The sequence below is a fragment of the Herpailurus yagouaroundi genome, unplaced genomic scaffold, assembly GCF_014898765.1.
Source record: "Herpailurus yagouaroundi ecotype Mexico unplaced genomic scaffold, PumYag 215, whole genome shotgun sequence".
In the NCBI taxonomy this organism is placed as follows: domain Eukaryota; kingdom Metazoa; phylum Chordata; class Mammalia; order Carnivora; family Felidae; genus Herpailurus; species Herpailurus yagouaroundi.
In genome coordinates this window covers 1,712,703-1,738,615 of record NW_024412446.1, presented here as the reverse complement: position 1 = coordinate 1,738,615, position 25,913 = coordinate 1,712,703, and the positions used below count along the sequence as shown (strand labels likewise).

At 38.3% G+C, this 25,913-nt stretch overlaps 1 protein-coding gene across 4 annotated transcripts in view; it reads left to right on the top strand.

The window, feature by feature from the left end:
• AP2B1 (adaptor related protein complex 2 subunit beta 1) overlaps positions 1-25,913 on the top strand; it is a 127,717-nt gene that overhangs the window by 53,560 nt on the left and 48,244 nt on the right. For all 4 annotated transcript variants that reach the window (XM_040455189.1, XM_040455190.1, XM_040455188.1 and 1 more), the window contains 2 exons: positions 4,181-4,440; positions 16,125-16,317. In XM_040455189.1, coding sequence (XP_040311123.1) covers positions 4,181-4,440; positions 16,125-16,317 — 453 coding nt within the window. The remainder of the gene's footprint in view (positions 1-4,180; positions 4,441-16,124; positions 16,318-25,913) is intronic.

The following is a 25,913-nucleotide window of genomic DNA, read 5'->3' as shown; positions in this document are numbered from 1 at the left end:
GTCTCCCTCTCTCTCTGCCCCTCCCCCACTCATGCTTTGTCTCTGTCTCTGTCTCTCAAAAATAAATAAACATTAAAAAAAAAAACCAGTCACACTCCTGTTAATAAAAAATGTGGTATTCACACATACATACTCACACACACAATAGAATGTTACTCTGCCATGAGAAAGAAGGAAATCCTGTGGTTTGCAACAACATGGATGGACCCTACAGGCACTATGCTAAGGAAGATAAGTCAGGTAAAGAAAGCCAATGCTGTTAGTTTCACTTCTACGTGCAACATAAAAATGCCAAATTCATAGAAACAGAGTAGGATGGTGGTTACCAGGAGCTGGGGGGTGATGGGGAATGGGGAGATAGTGGTCAAGGATACAAGCCTCCAGTTAGAAGATGGATAAGTTCTAGGGATCTAATGCTCATCATAATGATTATGGTTACTACTGTGTTATATACTTGAAAGTTGCTAAAAGAATAGATCCTAAATGTTCTCACTACAAGAAAGAAATGGTAATTAAGTGACATGGTGAATATATTAGTTAATGCTACACCAGTAATTATTTTGCAATATATAAGCATACCAAACAACACATTGTACATCTGAAATTTAAACAATGTTATATGTCAGTTTTATCTCAATAAAGATGACTGAAAAAAAAAAAAAAAAAGAAATGTACTATTTTCCCAGATCCTGGCCAGGAACTAGGGGGGCTAACAGAAAAGCAGATCCAAAACCAAATTTTCCGAAATCACCAAACATGGAATGGCACCTTAAAATCATAAAAAGTTTCGATTTTTATGTCACATGTCTTGACTGGGCCTGATTTTTTGTGGCCTCCATATAAATAGTGAGGCAGTGTTGACCAGCTTACAGTAAGCCTAACAAATCAGCCCTCAGAATAGCGATGTTCGAACAGTGAAGATCCTTGCCTGTTCTTTAGCTTCAGGCTTTGGAAAATTTGCACTCATTTCTCACAGGACCATATTTTTAAAGTGTGTGTCTATAAAGATTTACGGTGCATATACCCTTTAATCCAGGGATTCTATATGTAGCATTTTGCCTTATTGCCGTGTTTTGAATTTGTGGAGTATAGGGGGACTCCAAACTTCTATCATAGATGTACATAGTTTTGTGAATCCCCACAGGAATTAATTAATTAATTAATTTTGCATTTGGTTAAGTATGTACATAATGGAAAAGAGAAATAATTTGAAGTAAAAAGTAGTCAGTTTTCATCCATACATTATTAAATTGTATTATAGTTTAATACCTCAACAATATTACTAATCTATGAAGGCAGAAGACTGAATTTTCCTGGGCAAGTGATGTGCAGTATTCATTTTAATTGTGTATAATAAAAAGCATAATTAGCATACAAATTTTAAATGGTGTGCTTTGGGGATTGAATATATAAATTAAGATTTAACTTTTATGTATCAACAAAAGCTGAGGTGGGATTGCTTTCCTGACCTGATACGTCAAAAAACTGGTAGTCTATTCTTTTAAAAAATCAACTTGTTTTGGGTGCCTGGGTGGCTCAGTCAGTTAAAGCGTCAGACTTCAGCTCAAGTCATGATCTCACAGTTCGGTTCCTGCGTTTAAGCCTTATATCAGGCTCTCTGCTGTCAGTGGGGAGCCTGCTTTGGATCTTCTATTTCTCTGCCCCTCCCCAGCTCATGCGCGTGTGGGCACTCTCTCTTAAAAATAAACATTAAAAAAAGTCAACTTATGTTTTGTGATGTTCAAACTTTGTTTCCAAATAAAATAATATTTCAGCCTATTTATAAACCAATTACCGGACTTCTCAAAAACAAAACACCTTATGTAAATTGAATATTATCACTGTTTCCCTTTTTTAACCCTGGCATTTCAAACACTACAAACATTTTTATATGCTATGTAACACAACCTATGAATGTGATCAAGATTCTTTTGAGTTATATTTACCATTTTGATATTCTGTTAACTAACTTGCTGTATTGCAGTGTTCCTTATGCTTTTTAAAATTTTTATTTGTTTGAGAGTGAGTGGGCAGGGGAGGGGCAGAGAGAGGGAGACACAGAATCTGAAGCAGGCTCCAGGCTCTGAGCTATTGGCACAGAGGCCATTGTGGGGCTCAAACTCAAGAACCATGAGATCATGACCTGACCCAAAGTCGGACGCTTAACCAGCTGAGCCACCCAGGGGCGCACCCTTATGCTTTCTTGTTTTTAACCAGTGGTCCACTGTGGGCACAAATTAAACAATACATGACTAAGAAAAACCATAGGAAACCATGTAGTCAAAACCATCTGGGTCATTGCTAGTGTTTATTAAGCTGGGTGTTAAGTGCCTTAAGTGGCTAACTCATGAACCAATTTATCTGCTTACTTAGAAACTCACATGGAAGCCCTCAAATTGGCCTACTTTTGAAGAAAATATTTTTGTATGTGTATTTTAAATACAGATACTGAAACAGCGACTTACTGTTGTGGCACTAAAACAGCTGGAATGCCATCATATAGACATACTCTGAGAGGTAGATACCAGGATATTTATCGCTACTTTGTGATGTTCACATAAATGAATGCATGAGTGGCAGGAAGGAGGGAGAAAGAGGCAACAACCTAAATGTCCATTGATAGGGCACTAGTAAATAATGTTGCAGTGCTGTATATACTGGGGAAGTTTGCAGGTGTATATGCCAGTGTGGAAAATACCTTGCAGAGGAGTATATATAATGTGAAATTGGTTTTATATAAAATGGATATATGTATGCTTAGGAGCTCTCTGGAAGGACACATAACCACACTGTTAAAATGGCTATCCTGGGGATGTAAAGTGGGGAAGGGTTGGATGTTTGGGGGAGATTTAAAATTTTTATTTATTTTTATTAAAATATATACATATGTTTAAAGATTTTGTCCTTAACACACAAAAAAATTATTTTTTTAAGATTTTGTTTTTACACACCTAGTGTGGGGCTTGAATGCACAACCCCGTCATCAAGAGTCCTGTGCTCTACCAACTGAGTCAGTCAGGTGCCCCAGAGACTTATTTTTATATTACAAATTTTTTTTTTTTTTTGAGAGAGCAAGCATGAGTAGGGGAAAGGGGCAGAGGGAGAGAGAGAGAGAATCCCAAGCAGGCTTCATACCTCGTGGGGAGCTTGACAGGGGGTTCAATCCCATGACCCTGGGATTATGACCTGAGCAGAAATCGAGAGTCAGACGCTCAACTGGCAGCTACCCAGGCACTCCGATATGTTACAAACTTCTAATTGTGATATAGCATTGATGAATTTTTTTTTAGCCATGAGTATGAATAAAAATTATTTTAAAACTACCACAGAAAAAACAAGACCACTAAATTAAAAGGTCACCCCTTTGGGAAATGTTTAGTTCCACGCTCTCCTTAACAGTCATTTATTATTTTAGATAGTAGTACCTCTCATACTGTATTGTAATAATTAGTATTCTGGACTTGTTAAAGTCAGGCACTATGTGTCTTATCTCTTTATTTCCAGGGCCTAGCCATTGTCTCCATAGGAGATACTTAATAAATATTTGAATGAAGAAAGAAGGTATGGGTGAAATGTTTTTAAAATCTATTTCATGAATAATCCTGCTGATGTTTATAGCAGTTAAAAAACATTTTTGGGGGAGGCACCCGAGTGGCTCAGTCGGTTAAGTGTCCCAACTTTGGCTCAGGTCATGATATCATGGTTCGTGAGTTCGAGCCCTGCATCAGGCTCTGTGCTGACAGCTCAGAGCCTGGAGCCTGCTTCGGGTTCTGTGTCTCCCTCCCCCTCTATCTCTGCCCCTCCCCTGCTCACACGCATGTACCCTTGCTCACTCTCTCAAAAATAAACATTAAAAAAAATTTTTTTAAAGAATTATTTTGATGTTCCAAGGCTGTCTCAAGGAGTTAATTTCTATCAAATTAAACTTTTATTTTCCATTTCCCATCTTCCCTTGAAATTTAGTCTTAGAACTAACCCATCTCGATTTATATTTAAGTTCTTTGGAACATTAGAGATTACAGAATTATGACTGTATTAAAATAAAACTGTGTTGAGTTTAAATATCTTAACAGCCAACTTTATAAACCACTACAGCATTGCCTTAATATAAATCTAACAGGTTGGGTTTCTGTATGGAGAAAACTTCCATTTAAACCTTCTTACCCTTGCCTTTCATTAGGATTCTGATAATCCTGACCTTCGAGACCGGGGCTATATTTATTGGCGCCTTCTCTCAACGGACCCTGTCACAGCCAAAGAAGTAGTCTTGTCTGAGAAGCCACTGATCTCTGAGGAGACAGATCTTATTGAGCCAACTCTGCTGGATGAGCTAATATGCCACATTGGATCTTTGGCCTCGGTATACCATAAGCCTCCCAATGCTTTTGTGGAAGGAAGTCATGGAATCCATCGCAAACACTTGCCAATACATCATGGGAGGTAAGCAGGTGAACTAGGTTTTGAGTGAGAAGTAACTCTTTTAGACAGAGTTGGTCTTCCTCCTGTTGTTATAGCCTAGAAAAGAACTTGGTATGCATTTTGCAAACTTACTATAATGCCCTGGGGTCTCCATCTGAATACCAGTGACCACATACATAATAGGTGAAGGGCTCTTCTGTGTTCTAATTTGGGAAGTAGGTAAGATAACAGCTTTAGAAAATGATGAAGACTTTTTTTTTTTTAAACTTTTTAGTTTATTTATTTTGAAAGAGAGACATGAGTGGGAGACATAAGCATGAGTGGGAGAGGGTAGAGACAGAGGGAGAAAGAGAGAGAGAGAATCCCAAGCAGGTTCCGCACTGTCAGCAGAGAGTCCAATGTGGGGTCCGAACTCACGAAAAACTGCGAGATATGACCTGAGCCCAAATCAAGAGGTGGGCTCTTAACCAACTGAGCCACCCAGGGTCCCCATTGGTGAAGACCTTCTCAACTGATAAATTTGAAAGTTGTTTATGTCCCCAGATGAGGCTAGAAATCTTTTCAGGGCTGAAAATTTGGAAAAAAAGACCATACGTACCTTTAGCTACCTTATTGCTTTAGTGTAACTTTGGTAGAAGCTTATGGATAAAGTTAGCAGATACTGCTTTTGTGCTATAAAGCTATTAGTGAAATAATATTTACAGGATTGTTTTATAAGAGCAGCCTAGATTCCTTCCTTCTACTGGCTTTGGGCTCTGTTCTTTATCTGGCTCCTTAAGGTATAAGGTTAGGTTTGGGATTTTTCTTGCTTCTTGGGGTAGGCCTATACAGCTATAATCTTCCCTGTTAGAACAGCTTTTGCTGCATCCGCAAGATTTTGGTAGGCAAAATGAAAACAACTGTGTTTTCATTTTCATTTGTCACCTTGTTTTTGATTTCCTTTTTGATTACTTGGTTAACCCATTCATTATTTAGGAGCATGTTATTTAGCCTCCATGTATTTATGTTCTTTTCCAGCTTTTTTTCTTGTGATTCATTTCTAGTTTCATACCATTGTGGTCAGAAAAGATGCATATGATTTCAGTTTTTTTGAATTTAGGCCTAACGTGATATATTCTGGAGAACACTTGACAAAAATGTGTATTCTGCTGTTTTAGTATATTCTGAATGGAATGTTCTGCATATATCTGTTAAAAAGCATTCAGTCTAAAAAAGAGGTTAGAGTGGGAGAGAGCCAAAGCATAAGAGACTCTTAAAAACTGAGAACAAACTGAGGGTTGATGGGGGGTGGGAGGTAATGGGTATTGACGAGGGCATCTTTTGGGATGAGCGCTGGGTGTTGTATAGAAACCAGTTTGACAATAAATTTCATATACTAAAAAAAAAAAAAAAAAAAGCATTCGGTCCTATGTGTCATTCAAAGCTCCTGATGGATTTTCTACCTGGATGATATATCCACTGATGTAAGCAGGGTGTTGTTCCTTGCTGTTATTGAACTACTGTCAGTTTCTTCCTTAATGTGTGTTAATAGTTGCTTTATGTATTTAGGTGCTGCCACGTTGGGTGCATAAATATTTACAATTGTAATATCCTCTTGTTGGATAGTTTCCTTTATCATTAGCCAGTGCCCATTTTTGTCTCTTGTCATGATCTTTGTTTTAATGTCTGTTTTGTCCATTGTAAGTATTGCTACCCCATCTTTATTTTTGCTTCCATTTGCATGGTAAATGTTTTTGCATCCCTTCATTTTCAGGCTGCACATCTTTAGGTCTGAAGTGAGTTCCTTATGGGCAGCATATAGGTGGCTCTTGCTTTTTTTGTCCTTTCAGTTACCCTGTGTTGTTTTGATTAGAGCATTTAGACAGAGTTGGATGCAGCAGTGCTGTTCTAAGAGGGAAAATTATAGCAATACCTTCCTGAGACTTAACTCAGGAAGCAAGTAAAATCTCTACCTAACCTTACACCTAAATGAGCTAGGAAAAAAAAAAAAGCACAAAGCTGGTAGAAGGAAGGAAATAGTAAAGATTAGAGCAAAAAGAAATAGAGACTTAAAAAAAAGACAACAACCAAAAAAGAATCAATCCAGGAAACTAGGAGATGGTTGTTTGAAAAAATCAATAAAATCGATAAACCTTCAGTCAGACTCCTCAAGAAAAGGAAGAGAAAGGACTCAAATCAGGAATGAAGGAGAAATAATTGACACCACAGAAATAAAAAGCATTAGAAGAGAATAGTATGAAAAATTATATGCCAACAAATTAGACAATCTAGAAGAAATGTATTAGTTCCTAGAAACCTGTAACCTTCCAAAACTGAATGAGGAAGAAATAAAAAATTTAAACAGACCCCTTACTAGCAATGAAATTGAAACAGTAATCAAAAAATTCCCAACAAACAAAAATTCAGAACCAGATGGATTCACAGGTGAATTCTGCCAAATAGTTACTACTTATTCTTCTTAAACTATTCCAAAAAATAGAAGAAAAAGGAAAGTTTCCAAATTTGTTCTATAAGGCTAGCATTACCCTGATACCAAAACCAGAAGAAGACACTGCAAACAAAGAAAACTACAGGCCAGTATCTCTGATGAACATAGATGTAGACATCCTCAACAACCTACTAACAAACTGAATCCAACAATACATTAAAAAATGATTCATCTTGATCAAGAGGGAATTTTTCCAGGGATGCAAGGATAGTTCAGTATTTGTGAATACTGAATACAAATGAATTAACATAATGCATCACATTAACAAGAAAAAGGATAAAAACCATATGATCACCTCAGTAGATACAGAAGAAGCATTTGACAAGATACAATATCCATTCCTGATAAAAACTCTCAACAAAGTAGGTTTAGAGGGAACATACTTCAACATAAAGGCCGTATATGAAAAACCTGTGGCTAACATCATACTCAGTGGTGAAAAACAAAGCTTTTCCTCTAAGATTAGGAACAAGACAAGGATATCCATTCTCTCCACTTTCCTGGGTACAGCAGTCAGACAAGAAAAAGAAATGAAAGGCATCCAAGTTAGGAAGAAGTAAAACTTTGAGTGTTTGCAACTGACATACTATATATAGAAAACACTAAAGACTCCACCAAAAAACTACCAGAATAAATGGACTCAGTAAAATTGTAGGATATAAAATTAATATATAGAAATCTGTTTCGTTTCTATACACTAATAAGTAAGTGGCAGAAAGTTAAATTAAGACAATATCATTTACAATTGTACCACACCATAATATACCTAGGCATAAACTTAACCAAGGAGGTGAAATACCTGTACTCTGGAAACTATAAAATGCTGATGAAAGAAATTAAGGACAGCAAAAACATGGGAAGATATTCCATGCCTTTGGATTGGAAGAACCCATTTATTAAAATGTCCATACCACCCAAAGCAATCTACAGATTTAATGTAATCCCTATCAGAATACCAACTGCATTTTTCACAGAACTAGAACAAACAATCCTAAAATATGTATGGAACCACCAAAGACCCTGAATAGCCAAAGCAGTCTTGAAAAATAAGAACAAAGTTGGAGGTACACAATCCCATATTTCCAAATATACTACACAGCTGTAGTAATTAGATAGTGTGGCACTGGCACAAAAATAGGCACATAGATCAATGGAACTGATTAGATGGTCCAGGAATAAACCCATGGTTTTGTGTTGGAAAACTGTATAGCTACATGCAAAAGAATGAAACGACCTCTTTCTTATACAAAAATAAACCCAAAATGGATTAAAGACCTAAATATGAGACCTGAAACCATAAAATTCCTAGAAGAAAACATAGGCAGTAATTTCTGTGACCGAAGGAAACATTTTTCTAGATCTGTCTCCTCAGGTGAGGGAAACAAAAGCAAAATTAAACCATGGGGACTACACCAAAATAAAAGTCTTCCGGACAGCAAAGGAAACCATCAACAAAACAAAAAGGGAACCTACTAAATGCGAGAAGATATTTGCAAATGATATATCCAATAAGGGGTTAATATCCAAAGTATATAAAGAACTTACACAACTCAACAGCAAAAAACACAATCCAATTTAAAAATGGACACAGGACTTAAATAGACACTTCTACAAAGAAAGGATGGCCAACAAACACATGAAAAGATGCTCAACTTCACTAATTAGAGAAATGTGAATTAAAACCACAGTGAGGGGCGCCTGGGTGGCGCAGTCGGTTAAGCGTCCGACTTCAGCCAGGTCACGATCTCGCGGTCCGTGAGTTCGAGCCCCGCGTCAGGCTCTGGGCTGATGGCTTGGAGCTTGGAGCCTGTTTCCGATTCTGTGTTTCCCTCTTTCTCTGCCCCTTCCCCGTTCATGCTCTGTCTCTCTCTGTCCCAAAAATAAATAAACGTTGGAAAAAAAAAAATTAAAAAACAAAACAAAACAAAACAACACAGTGAGAGGGGCACCTGGGTGGCTCAGTCAGTTAAACTTCCTGCTCTTGATTTCGGCTCAGGTCGTTATCTCACAGTTTGTGAGATTGAGCCCCACATTGAGCTCCATGCTAACAGCATGGAGCCTACTTGGGATTCTCTCTGTCTCTCTCTCTCTCACTCTCTCTCTCTCAAAATAATATTTAAAAAAATAATAAAACTACAATGAGATATTACTATATACCTTTCAGAATGGCTAAAATCAAAAATGTGTAAGAAATAACAAGTGTTGGTAGGATGTGGAGAAAAAGGAAATCTTGTGCATTGTTGGTGGGGATGCACACTGGTGCAGCCACTGTGGAAAACTGTGGAGGCTCCCCAGAAAGTTAATAGAATTACCATATGATCCATTAATTCCCTATTGGGTATTTACCGAAAGAAAACGAAAACAGTAATTCGAAAAGACACATGCACCCCTATGTTTATTGCAGCATTATTTACAATAGCCATGATATGGAAGCAACCTAAGTGTCCATCTATAGATGAATGGATAAAGAAGATGTGGTATATATACACTATGGAATAATATTCAGCCATAAAAAAGAATGAAATCTTACAATTTGCAACAATATGGATGGACCTAGAAGGTATAATGCTAAGTAAAATAAATCACTCAGAAAAAGACAAATACCAATGATTTCACTCATATATGCAATTTAAGGAGCCAAACAAATGAACAAACCAAAAAGAAACAAGGAACAGACTCTTTTTTTTTTTTTTTTAAATTTTTTTTTCAACGTTTTTTAATTTATTTTTGGGACAGAGAGAGACAGAGCATGAACGGGGGAGGGGCAGAGAGAGAGGGAGACACAGGATCGGAAACAGGCTCCAGGCTCCGAGCCATCAGCCCAGAGCCTGACGCGGGGCTCGAACTCACGGACCGCGAGATCGTGACCTGGCTGAAGTCGGACGCTTAACCGACTGCGCCACCCAGGCGCCCCCCCCCCCCTTTTTTTTTTTTTTAACATTTATTTATTTTTGGGAGACTGAGAAAGAGAGCATGAGCAGGGGAGAGGCAGAGAGAGAGGGAGACACAGAATCTGAAGCAGGCTCCAGGCTCTGAGTTGTCAGCACAGAGCCCAACACGGGGCTCGAACCCACAAACCATGAGACCATGACCTGAGCCAAAGTCCGATTCTTAACCAACTGAGCCACTCAGGTACCCAGAACAGACTCTTAAATATAGAGAATAATCTGGTGATTGCCAGAGGGGTGGTGGGTGGGGGGATGGGCAAAATAAAAATATACTTGATGAGCAATGGATTAATGTATAGAGTTGTTGAATCATTATATTGTACACCTAAAACTAATACAACACTGTATGTTAATTATGCTTGAATTAAAAGAATAATAATAGCCTAGATTCAGTGTAGACAGTTTCTCAGTTACCTGTACTCTTTTTTGCCAAATTGATCATAATATCAAGGGAATTCTATTATGAACAGGTTCTCTGGTAGCATGGAACTCTTTCTTGCTTTTTACTGATCTCAAAATTTTAATTTTAATTTAATAAATTTAATAAACTCTTAGAATGGGTATCTTGGAATTTTTTCAGAATCTCTTTCCTTCCTTAAGCATAATAAACCTTAAACCTAAGTTTGATCCCAGATTGACTAAAGTGATTAATGTGTGTCTTGTACCATTTTCTAATACATATTGTTGTTTAAGTGGTTCAGAGTAGCCAGAGTGTAGGATTTATTGTTTTACAAATTAGCGTAGTCAACATTTTCAGCTCTGTTTAAACAGACTGTGCGCACAGATAAACAAAAAGGAAAGGTCAACATCCAAGCAAATCTTTAATTAATATTCATTAGTCTTTACTTGAGTTGACTCTTTGGTTTTAGGGCAGGTGCTATGATTTTCACCCAGAGGAGCTGTAGCTTCCTAAGGATTAGGCCTTGTAACAGTAGGGTGTTTTGCCTGTAGGCAAATATATTTAACCTTCTCTAGATGTGATCATTTGACTTTTAAGTTCATCCATCTCATCCGTCTCCTAGTCTGTTCTTTAATTTTGGGTAATAAATAGGGATTTTGTTTTTAACTTGCCTCTATAACCATATTTATATGCCATTTAAATTACCTGTCTCCTGATAACCTAAAAAAAATTTTTTTTTAATGTTTTTATTTATTTTTGAAGGAAAAAGACAGCATGAGCAGGGGAGGAGCAGAGAGAGAAGGAGACACAGAATCTGAAGCAGTCTCCAGCTCTGAGCTGTCAGCACAGAACCTGATGCGGGGCTCTACCTCATGAACTCATGAACTGTGAGATCATGACCTGAGCCAAAGTCGGACGCTTAACCGACTGAGCCACCCAGGGGCCCCTCTCCTGATAACTTTTGACCCTTGGATGGGGAAAGTGAAACAAATCAAGAAATAAAAACAACCCTTTCTAGAACACAAGAACCAATATTTAAACCATAAAAAGGAACACAATCTCTTACATAAGGTCTTTATCTGATTAACAGTCTTTAATTTGTTACCTTCACAATTCCTTATGTGGTTGCTTTTTAGGTAATTTTTTTTGTCCATTTGTGCTTGTATTGTTTTTTTTTTAAAGGAAACACAAATGCATAAAAATCCCTTTTGAAATAAATAGGGATGATAATAGGGCGCCTGGGTGGTTTAGTTGGTTGAGCGTCTGACTTTGGCTCAGGTCATGATCTCACGGTTCTTGAGTTTGAGCCCTGCATCGGGCTCTGTGCTGACAGCTCAGGGCCTGGAGCCTGCTTCAAGTCCCATTTCTCCCTCTCTCTGCCCCTCCCCCTCCCTCACTCACACTTCACCTGTCTCTCTCTCTTTCAAAAATAAATAAACATTAAAAACATTTTTTTAAATAGGGATGATATATTGCTGCAAATGGCATATCCATAATAGTACTGACATTACCTAGCTCTTTTCTGCATCACGCAGTTAAGAAGTGATATGCCTCTGACATGAAATACAGCTACACTGTAAAACCTTATCCTGCCTCTTCTAGAGATCTAAAAATGGTTACTAAACTAAATCTTTTAAAACCACTTGGAAAAGGGAAAAGTGCTTTTGAGTTGGGTATTGCTTATTAAACTTGGCTTCTCAGGGCTGTGGGAGAGATGTGAGATGGTAAATAGTAGTCTAATTTAGAAAAATCTCACCTTAAAAAATACTGCTTTGGTGACAGTTAAGCAGTTATTTCCCAGGAGTTCATGATGGGAAACATTTTCACGTTTATTTTCTTGTGTTTGTCATTTAGAATGCATAATGATTTACCATTTTCTTGTAGAAACCATAGGAGTGTTTACTTCTTTTCATCTAATGCACTTTACCTTCTCATGGAAGGAATTTATGTGCATTGTTACCTATTCTGCCTTCTATTTAGAGGTACTGATAATATGACAGAACACTTCTTAAATGGCACATGTCATAAGATGATAGAATTTCATGTTCAGAAATATATTTTATAGAGATTTCATATATTTCTTGGCAGGTGTATATGAAATCGCTTCCCTTTTTGACTTCCTTATTAATTTTTGGCTATTTTTGCCTCTCTTCCCCCAGTCTAGATACTTTTTATCTTGGCTTCCTTGACACTTTTTGCTCCTAAGTCATCTTTCTTAGATTGGTTTTCTGTATTTTATCTTTGCCATTCTGTGTTCATTCTTTTCTCTGATTATTAATCTTGATGGTGTTGCAAGACTCATTCTGAACCTTCTCTGTTTGTGCTTCTCTTTATTCCTTTAGGAAACTGATCTAAATGTAGGTACCGCTGATCTATTACAAGGCTTTACGGTTTACACCATGTTTTCATTTCATCCTCCCTAAAATAGATCCTTGTGTTTTGATGACATTGTTATCATTTTATTGATGAGGAAATTTTGTCTCAGAGAAGTTGTCACTTGCCCAAGATCACACAGCTGGTAATTATTGGAGCCAATACTTGATCTTCGTCTTCTTAATCTAGACCGTCTACTCTTTACACCACACCCGTGGTACTCTCTTACAGTCTCTTCTCCTAAGCTGTCTGTTAGACTTCTTGACTTATTTTTCTTACTTGAAACTTAACAATGGAACCACATTTATATTTCCCATCATCCCTTCAGATTTCTCTGTAATTATGAGGAACATCACTAGTTTTTTGCTTCTTAGTTTTTGTTTATTCTCCAAATTTGATTATTCATTCTTCTTTCATGTATGTTCAAGAAAATATTGTTAAAGGAATTTTTACAGTGTTTTTTTTTCCTTTGTATTATGTAAATCTTAAAAAACATGCAAGGTAGGGTGGTATAGCAAACTCATGTCTCCTTGTCCCTCAGCCTCCACAGTTACCACTGTATTGCCAATCTTGTTTCATGCATTACCCCCACAATTTTTTATTTTTTGAGGGAGCTGGAGTATTTTAAGTCAAATTCCAGACCTCCTATCATTTCACCCATAAGTACATTACTGGTAGCTCCAATAGATAAGGATTTTTTTTTAATGACAATAAATTATCAAGCCTCACAAAGTACAATTAATATTGAATAAGCAGTCTGAACTACTTTCAGACTTTCTTAATTGTAATTCTCTATTGTCTTTTAAAATTTATCTAGGATTGACTTTATTGTTCCCTTAAATGTTTGGAAGAATTCACAGTGAAACCATCTCAGCCTAGAATTTTCTTCCTGGGATTTTCCCCACTTTTTAAATAGATAAATCATTTATAGTAATCTTTAAAAAAAATTTTTTTTAATGTTTGAGAGAGAGAGAGAGAGAGAGCATGCACTTGGGGGAGGGGCAGAGAGAGAGGGAGACACAGAATCCAAAACAGTTTCCAGGCTCTGAGCCGTCAACACAGAGCCTGATGCAGGTTCGAACTCATGAACCATGAGATCATGACCTGAGCTGAAGTTGGGCACTTTACCGACTGAGCCACTCGGGCACCCCTCATTTATAGTAATTTTAATGCTGTGCTAACCTTTAGTGTATAGCTCAACACATTTTTACATTTGTATACAATCATAACCACCACCCTGATCAGATATTTCCAGCATCTTAGAAGATTTCTCATGCCCTTTGCCATTAATACCCACTCTCCAGAGATAACCATTGTTTTAACTTATATCACTACAGTTTTGCTTCTTTTTTTTTTTTTAGGTTTATTTACTTTGAGAGCGAGAGACAGAGCAGGGTACAGAGAGCATCCCAAGCAGGCTCTGTGGTGTCAGCGTGGAGTCCGACACAGGACTCAAACTCATGAACCATGAGATCATGACACGAGCCGAAATCAAGAGTCGGATGCTTAACTGACTGAGCCACCCTGGAGCCCTTGCTTATTCTTGAACATGATATAAGTCAGGTGTATGTGTGTTGGGGCTCTTATGGATAACGCTGCTATGAACATTCTTATGTATGTCTTGATAGACTTATGTACTTACTTCTCCTGTATGTACACCTAGGAATGGAATTGCTGGGTCATAGAAGATGACCCAGTGGCTATACGAGATACTGCCAGTTTTCCTGAGTGATCAGGAAATACACTCCTTCTAGCAGTGTATAAGAAGAGTTCTGGGTGATCCACATCCTCAGAAGCACTTGGGATTGTCAGTTATTTTAATTTTTGCCATTCTGGCAGATGTGTGGCAAGGCCTTGTTTTAGTTTTCATTTGCATTTTCCTGTTGAGTAGAGATGGCTTAAGTCCCTCTTCATGTTTATAGACATGATCCGCTTTTGGTAGAGGACCCTCTACTTTAGGTAGTAGGTCCTCTTTTGTGACATGTCTGATCTTCTTATTTTTTAATGAGTTCTCTTTGTAGGAATTCTTTATGTAATTGAATGACTTGTAGGAATCTTTTATGTGATTTGAATACATGTCTTTTGTCAGACACATGTTTTGCAAACATCTTTCTGTAGTCTGTGAGACAAAGACTCGTTTTTTGTAAATGGTGTTGTTTGAAGAAAAGATGCTCTCAATTTTAATGAAGTCCAGGTCATCACTTTTTTTTTTCCTTTTTATACTTCGTGTTTTCTGTAGAAACATTTGTCCACTTCAAGGCCATCAAGGTCCTCTCCTCGGTTTTGCGCTTCACATTTATGTTTGCTATGTCTCTTTAATTTTTATTTTGTGAGATAATAGGAGTCAAGGCTCATTTTTTCTCACACAGCTATCCAGTTGACCCAACATCGCCTAGTCTCGGCGCTCGTCACTTTTTATTTTCGTGCGTGGTGGCTGTAGCAGTTTAGATTACTCTTCGCTGATCCCCATGCTCATTCTCCCATCTTCAGTCCATTTTCCATACAGCTGTTAGTGTTTCTATGATATTTTTAGTTCTTTGTTCAACAAATCAAAGTGACTCTGCATTGCCTATCACAAAAAATTAACTTCCCAGGCTAGTTTCCAAAGTTTTATCTCCCTCATTTTCTCTTTCCCAAAATCTTAATCCCAATCTCTTATCCTGCCAGTACAATTTTTTCACCACCTCTGTTGTCAGATTGCTCATTTCTGTGCCTTTGCACTAACCATTCCTTCCTTTTGGGAAGGTCTCTCTCTAGTAGTTCCCCATAACTGTTCTGTTCTTCAAAAGCCAGTCATAACATCATTCTCAGAAGCTTTTAGAATCAGCTGCACCTGGTTTTGTCTCTCTATCCTGTCAGTATGCAGGCACTCCTATGGTACTCGGTTTTACCTGTTACACAGTAAGTGTGCTTTTCAGTCATTTTGTAAATGCTGCTTTTTGTTGTTGTTTGAGTGTAAGTTATTTGTGGGCAGGAAATATATTTTCCTGTTTTAAACATACTGCCCTGGAGGGCGCCTGGGTGACTCAGTCGGTTGAGTGTCTGACTCTTGATTTCGGCCCACATCATAATCGTATAGTTCATGGGTTCAATCCCCACATTGAGCTCTGTGCGCTGGCAGCACAGAGCCTGCTTGGAACTCTCAGTCTCCCTCTTTCTCTGCCCCTACCCTGCTCGTGCTCTCTCAAATAAGCAGACTTAAAAAAAAATGGAAAAACCCTGGGGTTCTCATTACGGTGCTACATCTTAGAGTAGGTGCTCAATTAAAATTGATGAGGTTCTGTAGTATACATTTAGTTTCATTTTAGCAGCTATATTTTGATAAAAAGTAAGAATTGCTGTCATCTTTTCATGTGTATTAACGAATTATTATAAAATAAGAGGTTTTCTCCCCCCTCTTGTGTTTTATAGATTTCACGTTCATTCGTTGCCTTGTTATTATGTCCCAGGTGAAACTGACTTTTCTCTTTCCTCCTCTTTGTGTGTGTGACTGCAGCACTGATGCAGGTGACAGCCCTGTTGGCACCACCACTGCCACCAACCTGGAACAGCCTCAGGTTATCCCCTCTCAAGGTGACCTTCTAGGAGACCTTTTAAACCTTGACCTCGGTCCCCCCGTCAATGTGCCACAGGTGTCCTCAATGCAGATGGGAGCAGTGGATCTCTTGGGAGGAGGTCTAGATAGTCTGGTGAGTATCTTTCTTCTGTCTTTCTTTTGGTTATTTTTAATTCTTGATGTGCTAAAAAGCTTTAGGACTATTCAGCTTTTTAGAACTAGACCTTTCCTTGATGAGCAGAGCAACGTCCTTTGATAAAGGACAGAATTATTTGTCTTCAGAGAATTAATTGATACTAATTAATTGGTATGGGGCACATTTACAAATGCACAGGATGGTTTTGTTGCCCTGCCTCTAAATAGAACTTGTGATGTTTAGCCAACCTGTTGTTCAGCAATCTTAATATTTAGTATCCTTTCCAGAGCTTATTACTGTTCCTGCTTCTTAACTCTGGATAGCCCCTATAATTCCTTTTTCCCTGAACAGCACATAAATGATCTCAGAGAGATTATCTTATCTTGAGTCTTTCAAACCTTTGGCTTTTTTATATTTTATTGGCTTATGCCCTAATTCTGAAAGGCTTTGAGGCAGCCATTTGAGCCATTTGTGTAAAAAAACGTACCTTGATTACAGTTGGGAAGTACTGCTTGATTGGTTCTTTTTGCCCACCCTGCCCTTCCTCCCACCCATACTTCCAATTTAATTAGCTTCCAGGATTCTAATAATAAAAGGCTCCAACGTCCAGAGTATCTGTGACTATATGCTACCAGTGGGAACTAAAATTAGTTTTTCTTGCTGTACAAGATAAATGAGAAATATTAAGGATAACCTCCGTCTGTGTAGCAAAGACTAGAAAAATAACAGGTCACATCACATGGCTCCCTGGAAACTAGGTTTTTAACTGAGGTAGAATTAGAGGGACTCTTTTAGCCAGACATTTGCACATTTGTATGTAAAGACATCCAAACAAACTTATTTCCCAACATGAGAAATTGGAAGACATGCCATAGATAGGAAAATATATGTTCTCAGAGATTGCATAATGCATTATGTCTGGGATTTATGCCAGCCAGTACAGGTGCATTTAATTTTTGGCTGGCAGAGCATCTGAGAAAATAGGGTTACGGTCCTATCTCTGTGGATTGTGCATTTTACTAATGGACAGTCACTGCTTTCAGAGTCTGTACACTGACCAAGCTCTGGACTCCAGCTCATAGGGATGCAAGTAGCACTCCTTATTGTCTTTCTTGGCAAAGTAAGCATTTGCTTTTCATAATTCATATTTTTAATGAGGAGAGTTGACTGATTATGTAAAAATAGCTTCTTCGTGTGATCATTCTACATGGCTGTATAGCCTCCCTGTAGACTCAGAAGAGTCTATGGAGTCTCATGAGACTGAACAGTGAATACTGAAATAATAACGGAGACTTCCAGGAATCCCACATAAACATTGAAATAGCTCTTCCTGTTCTGTTGACAAATCACCCACAGGTTATGTGTTATGTCCTTCTTAAGTGTATGCCTTATAGCCCTACTTATTAATTTACCTGATGGGTGACAACATACTGGACTCATTGAACCTAAGAATGACAAATTAAGCTTGAAGGATGGAGGGGAGAAAGAAGCCCTATATTTTAATGTTGTCTGGCTCTGGCTCAGGATTTTCTGTTCTTCTTGACCCACTTTAGTGGAGAAAGAAACAGACATGTTATGTGCTTATATATAAGCCACAGACATGTGGCTTATATTAGCAGTTGCTGGCCCTTAATGCCAGTGAGTTTTCTCCTTATATTTTGCTTAGCTATCCACAAGTATTACTTCAAATAGAAAAAATGTTGCATTTTTTAGGTTGTAGTAGCTGAAGTCACACATGGGCCTTTTTTTTTTTTTTTTTTTTTCTTGGTAAAGGATGTTCTTTTGGGGGTGGGGAGTATGTTTCTCCATTTGGATTTGTAAATCCATAGTCTTTGCTATGTAGGCCCAGTCATGTTCCTGTGTAACTCTATTATTTTACCTCTTGCTGACTTCAGTATTCAAAATGGTATATACTTGGTGTTATAGCTCTAGAAAGTCATGTGGTTTTCAACTTATTCTGTAATATAAATTTATCTCAGAAATTAAGGAGTAAAAGTTTTGCTTTGTCTGTATGGGGTTAAATATGTATTCACTTAGAGAATTAATATCCTTTTAAGAGACTATCACAAAGAAGGCCTAAACCCAGCTGTGTGGAAGATGAATTTCCAAGACAGCCTATGCCATGATATTTTTTAAATGCTTTATTGTTCTTGTGTAAATTATCTAATTTAAAGGGAAAATAGTCCTCAGAGTTTTTACTTAATCTGTATAGATAGTTCTGTTTCTTGAATGAATCTTTTCCTTATGGTAATGCTTCTCAAACTATAATGTAAATCTGTATAAATCTTATAAATCTCCTAGAGATCTTGTATAAGGTAGATTCCGATTTAGTTGGTCTGGGGTAAGACCTAGAAGTCTGCATTTGTAACACGCTCCCTGGTCCATGAGTCAGATTTTAAATAGTGAAGCCATAGAATTTCTGTAACCACTTTGAACCACTTCAGTTTGGTGCTTGAACCACAGCTGTTGGTAAACCCAGATGCCTCTTGCTCTTGACTTTATTAGTAAACACACTCCTGGAAAGAGGGCTTCTCGAGAACTCTGCCCCAATTTGAGGGAGAGAAACTCTTGAAATTAACTTCTTAAAGGACCTTCTTTTACTGTCTCGGACAAATAGTGTTGCTAGGAGTGGTAGAATTTGACCCAGTGTAAAATTAGGCCTAGGTTAGAGTTATGTGTTCACATGGCAAGCAGCTCTTGTTACCTTAGTCAGCAAGGCCTCTACAGTGTTTCTGCCGCTTTTATCATTGCTGACTAATAGAACCCTACCCATAGGGGTCAGTGCTGTGCTGCTTATGAAGCATGACAGTTACTAACCTTTCATTTAGCTTTGGGGTTCTCAACTCCACCTGCATTAATCCCACATTAGTACCATATTTAAAAAATACTATCAGTCTTTGGGCTCAATCCTAGAGTAATTAAGGAGAATTTCTGGGAGTTAGGACCTAGACATTGGTAATTTTGGAAAGATGCCCAAGTTATTTTAATTCTGTATCCAAGGTTCAGAACATTGAGCCAAAGGAAGTTGCAAATGGAGTTAGGTAGAGATGTTAAAATTGATCTCTAAGCCAAGACAGTGGTTTTGATAGAAGATTTATATTCTGGTGGGCCTCTTCAGTACTTCCTACAAATACAGACCTCTCTGACTTTATCTCTGTTCCTTCCCCCCATGACATTTTTCTGTTGTGATTTGCAATTAGGTGGTCAAGCCTACCAGAAATTGGCCAGGAGTTGAATTTGATCAATTTAGATTTAGTTATTCAGTCCCAACATTCTTTTTACTTTTACTTACTTTGCATAATTGGAGACTGGAAATTGTTTTTGTATTTTGGATTGTCTCCCATTTTTCTGTCCTTCTGTCTTATAACTTGATATTCACTAGAGAATGTTCTTCTCTTTTCATATTCTTGTGATCCTCCCATTAGATCTTGTTTTACCTTCTTTCATTATCGCGTTTATAAAATTTTGAGATTTAGGGAATAGAGGCTTTTTCTAGAATTGTTGTTAAGGAAATATTTATCTGTTTATCATTGTTGTTATTCTTATTTGCCATAACACCTGAAGACTTCAGCCTTCTTCCATCAATAACAGTGACTTCTAACAGCTGTGATTTTTAAACTGAAAAAAGAGTGAGTGGGGATATTGTTCTGATGTAGAGAAAATACACAGGGGTGCCAGGGTGTCAGTTGAGCATCCAAATTCAGCTTAGGTCATGATCTCACAATTCATGAGTTCGAGCCCCACGTTGGGCTCGCTGCTGTCAGTGCAGAGCTCACTTTGGATCCTTTGTCCCCCCCACAGCCACCCCCGCCCTTCCCCAGCTTGCCCTCGCTCTCTCTCTCAAAAAGAAACATTCAAAACACACACACACCCCATGTCTCCTAGTTGATATTTATTTATTTTTTATTTATTTATTTATTTATTTAGGAGGCAGGCATCTTTGAAAATCATTGATTTAGGCAGAGCTGCAGATTTAAAAAATGGAATGCTTTTTAATCATCGGACTCGAGTCAAAGTGGATTTCCTCCATACTCTTTTCTGTCTCCTTACTGAAATAACCCCATTTTAGTTTCTGCCTGCCTTAGCATATTCTCTTTTGCTTGAACTCTGCAGATAGTTTCCTCCTTCCGTTAATATCAACTTAACTATCTCCTTGGTGTTGGATGAATTGTATTGAAACTTCCATAGTTGATGTAAAGCAGGATAGTATACTATCTAAATGTAGGCTTACAAAAGTAGTTACTTGAGTCTTTGTTTCTTAGTTTCAGAAATCGTGTATGGGTCTTTTGGTGCCTCTAATACGAAACCTAAGAAAGTGCTCATTCTGGGTAGTGTGATTTTTCTGACAGTCCAAATCTTGGTTTGGTGTAGTGTGGGAGGTGACCTGACGCCCATGCTCATAACTCCTGCATACATGTTATAAACGTACAGCATTTGCTGATAGGTCTGACATCTGTGAGATCACTAAAGTAATAATAATTGAATCTTGATTTTTGTTGTTGTTGCCTTTACTTTCAGGCTGTCAGCATAGACCTTGGCTAAATTATAGCCTTTTATTCATCCAAGGTGCCGTGCATTATTCTATTTAGATAAATAGCGCTATTGTACATGAGGAACGGAAAGGAAGCATTATCCAGAGTGCCCTTTCTCTTTGCTGACAAAGGTTTTCCTGCCAGAGAAATGTCCTTTCAGTGTGCCCAGCTGGAGTCTTGTGGGATAGAGGAGAAATGGCCTTTTCCTAACTCCAGTGTATGTTTTTCAAATCCTCCCACTCTATGTTGTTGTTTTTTTCCAGTATAATTAACATGCAGCGTTATATCAGTGTCAGGTGTACAATAGAGTGACTCAGCAATTCTCTACATTCCTCGGTGCTCACCGTGATAAGTGTGCCCTCCCACCCTTTCTTTTATTTTTACCTTTCAGAAATTTTAAGTCGGGAACTATTTTAGTGATAATTTTAGTTTTTTTGTAGCCCACAGGACTAAACCACTACATACTAGCTTTGCATCTTCCTATTTCTTCCTCTGGAAAATATTTGCAGTGATTAAAGAGCTTAAGTTTTAGAGTTGGTGCTGTTGTGGAGAGAGGTTTTTGAATTATAGCCCAGTTTTGCCTGGTAAATCTTCAGTGTGGCTTCTGTAACCCCACTGTCTTTTTTTTTTTTTTTTAATATTTATTTATTTTGGGGAGACAGAGAGACAGAGTGCAAGCAGGGGAGGGTCAGAGAGAGAGGTCGACACAGAATCTATCTGAAGCAGGCTCCAGGCTCGGAGCTGTCAGCACAGAGCCCGACACGGGGCTTGAACCCACAAAGTACGGGATCATGGCCTGGGCTGAAGTCGGACACCTAACCAACTGAGCCACCCAGGCGCCCCAACCCCACTGTCTTTTTATCATTGTGTAGATTTGACCAAGGCTGGCCTCAGGCAATTTTGGGGAATAATTACTCAATACTGAGTTCCTATTTCTGTTCTGGTTTCCTGTGCTGCAACTCTTATAATTTCTAAACCTCAGAATAACTCTGCAAGGAAATTGGTATTGAACCCCATTTTATAGAAAACTGAAGGTGTCATAGCAAGTAAATCTCAGAGTCAAGATTTGAACCCAAGACTATCCTGTGATTCTTCTAGTTTGTTGTCATCTTCTAAAATAGAGTCTGGTCTCACCTAACTTTGGTACTTTTCAAACTGGAGTACATGGTCTATGGAGTACTCAGCAGAGTGCAGATGCATTTATAGCTGCAGAATAAACTTGGCTCATCGTCTTGCAGTGTCATTCTTATTTGATGGTAAGGAGTATAAACACAGACTAAACACCGCTGTGTAAAGGCTTAGACTGTAAAATTGCATGAATGTTTAAGATAAAACACAAGGCTTGTTTGCCCTATGCCTCTTCTCGCTGTACATCCCAGGTGTTGAGTTTGGGCTAGCGTGCCACTAGGAGGCACATGAAAGCTTGAGAAAGACTGTAGAAGTGTATTCATTTGTGAAAACAGGGACCAAATAAGTTCATACATCTGTTTTGCAGCAAAAGGAACAAGATTGTTCATCTTACCCTCTTTGTAAGCAGAGCCACAAAATGCTGTCTTATCTCTTTGCCAGTGAACTGTGATATAAACCACTAGTGCTGTCAAAGCAAATAAATGATGCACAGGGCATTCTGCTGAAAACTTGCTGTCAGAACTGCTCCGACAATAATACACTTCCTCTCTAGAAAGGACTTTGGCCTTAGGATGGGGACTGGGTCCTTTTTTTCCCTAATTGGTTCTGTACCTGTGTGTCAGAAATGTCGTTGCCGATAGGATGCTCTAGGACAGTTGATGAAACAATTTTGTCAGGCTTCTGTCCATTTTGTGATAATTTTCTCCAATAAAATGATTCATTTCAAAATTGTCCTCCCAAGAAGTAATATTGCTAGTATTCCTGTTTATATGGTTAGTAGAACATTCATTCCCTGAATAAATATTTGAGTGCTGATTCTGTATCAGACTTCATTCTATGTACTGGGAACATAGTTGTGTCTAGCCCTTGCAAGCATACGTTCCGGTGTGGGGAAGAGAGATGACAAACAACTCTATAGGCAGGTAGTAAGGACGGCAAAGGAAAATGAGACAGGAGGAAGAGCTTCTCCTGTGGAGTTTTACTATACTCCTCATTGGGTTCTGTTGGAGCTAAGAGACTGCTAGTGACACATTCTGTTCCTTGTCCCACCTCAGGAAGTGTTCTGTTACATCCCCCTACTTTGCTGTTGATAATCAAAGCCCTTTTTTTCTGTCAAGCTAAAGAGTCATCTGATGATTTTGTGGGATCTCAACTAATTTTCACTATTTCACATTTGGTCCATTCTTAGCTGTCAGTTTGTTTAATAGCTTTTGCATGGTTACGGATCCTTTTCACCAGTTTTAGTTGTATTTTATGATACTTTTCTGAATAGCTTTTTGAAGATCAAATTAATATTTGCAGCCAAACAGCTGAAAATTACACTTTTACCTACTTTTACCTAGGAGATGTTGTGTGCCTTCTAAAATCTAAAACCCTAATAGGAAAAACATAGACTAATGTTTTTAACACCAATAGGATTTTGGTACAAATTTTATTATTTGTGATGGAAATCACTGTATGCTATTTTTACATCATTCTATTTTGACTCCTTAATAATAACAGCTATCAGTAAGCATTCCTTTAGACTCCCTTTAATTAAATCAGTTCTGAAAAGCATTAAATGAAAAAGGTAATAATAACTCTAGACAGAAGCAAAGAAATTTGTGAGCTTAAGATCTGCACTTCTAATTAAGAGAATGTCTCGAGACGCTCAGCACCACAGGTTTAGAAGAGGTCAGTATATTTTGGACTGGCCAGATACACGTACCTGAAAGGAGCTAACCACGATTGGCCATTGTGATCATTATTTGTGGAACTTTTTCCCTTTCTTTCTTTCTTTCTTTCTTTCTTTCTTTCTTTCTTTCTTTCTTTCTTTTTTTCTTTCTTTCTTTCGTCTACTTGGTGGCCATCTCAGCTGATAACCCTTTTTTTTTTTTTTAATATTTATTTATTTTTGAGAGACAGAGACAAAGTGTGAGCAGGGAAGGGGCAGAGAGAGAGGGAGACAGAATCGGAAGCAGGCTCCAGGCTCCTAGTTGTTAGCACAGAGCCCGATGCGGGGCTCGAACCCATGAACCATGAGATCATGACCTGAGCCAAAGTCAGACACTCAAGTCACCCAGGGGCCCCTGATAACCCTTTTATAAAAAGACTTCTTTTCTTTTCTTTTGGAGTCGGGTAGACTTGTTGCCTTTAGAACCTTAGTCCTGAGTTCTCCCTCTATATTTCTGCTATTTAGCATTTTGCCATTGGATGAGGGTGTTTTCTTTTGGTATCTAGCTGAACTAGAGTTGTGGGCAGACTCAACTAAAACTTTTGGCTCAACCTGGTTCTGTTGCAGAGATCATGTAACAATGCTGAAATCCCTTTAACCCATAAGTTACAGTAAATCACCATGAACTCATTGCTTTCCATCCAGTTAACATTGCAAGGATACATTATTCTATAGTTCAGCATGAACTGAGCCCAGTTCAGCACTACTTCAGGGATGGTAAAGTGGCCAGTATTAGCAGTGGCCAAATGTTAATATTATTTTCAGTGCCATTTAATGACTACCGCCAACTATGATTTAGATGGGCGACGGGGGGAACCAAACCACTGTGGCTTGGTTCACTAACCATACCACCATTTGGACTTGGGTATCAGCTTCAGACCTTTCAGAAAATTCTCACTTTTCAACATTTGAAATATTGTTTTGCCAACATTGGCACTTCTCCTTTCTTCATCTTCATCTATCCTGGTTTAGCTGGCATTATTTCCTTCATGGAGAAAATGGCAGCTGTAGTAAGACAATTCTGGGAACTGTGGGAAGTGGTTAGCTCCAAGAGACACTTAAAACACAGTATCTAGACACCTGAGATGGGGATTAAAGCCATGCCCTGCACACCTAACCCTTTTCACTCAGCTCCCACTAGCTCACTGGATAACAGATATTACTAAATTTTTACAAGTCCTAGTTTGGCTGATTTTGTACCCTACCTGATAAGTATAGCCGGACTAAGATGAATCTAGTCTGGCTCCAGATAATACCAACAACTGAACTGAAATGGTTGATGGCTAGTTGAGGCCAACATGAGAACTTTTCTGAGTTTTATTCAGTTTTCCAGCTTCTTTTTCTTAATATTTGCAATCATCCTGCTTGTCACTGTAGACAAGAGAGGCCACTCACTGGGTAATTGGCTCCCATCCTTGCTGACATCTCTTTATTAGTCACTCCTGACCATGACTGTGCTATCACCTTTGTCATGTTTTCCAAGAAGAGGATGATAACCTCCCCTAGGAACTTTTTCAGTCAAAAGGAAAGATGCTGAATAAAGTCTGAGTAGGTTACAGTTTTGCTAGTCAGAAAACGTATTGAAGCGGGGCGCCTGGGTGGCTCAGTCGGTTAAGCATCCGACTTCAGCTCAGGTCATGATCTCACGGTCTGTGAGTTCGAGCCCCGCGTCGGGCTCTGTGCTGACAGCTCAGAGCCTGGAGCCCATTTCAGATTCTGTGTCTCCCTCTCTCTCTGCCCCTCCCCTGTTCATGCTCTGTCTTTCTCTCTCAAAAATAAACAAACATTAAAAAAAAAAAAAAAAAGAAAAGAAAATGTATTGAAGCTATCCTTTCCCTTTGCTCTCTGGACATAACAGTACTGTTAGGTGAACCTTTACATATTTGGCTATGTGTCTCTTGAAACCCTTTGGGTCCTGTCTCTTAAGATCAGATTTCCTGATTCTGGGTTGAAGCTGTGTTGTATCTGATATATTGAACATAAACATGGGAGTATTGGAATTGCTTTTCAGTTTCTTTAATGGTTTTGAATAAAACTGACAAGCAGTGTGGTGGAGAGAGTACATTCAGATCTTATCTGGCTAAGATAATGTTCATATAACACTCAAAGATAATAATAATGAAATCTAAGAAAATAAGGGCCGTAAATGGGCTTTATTTCCTTTGGAAATAATACCACCAGTGAGTGCCTTTTATCAATGTCTTTTATTGAATTTAGCA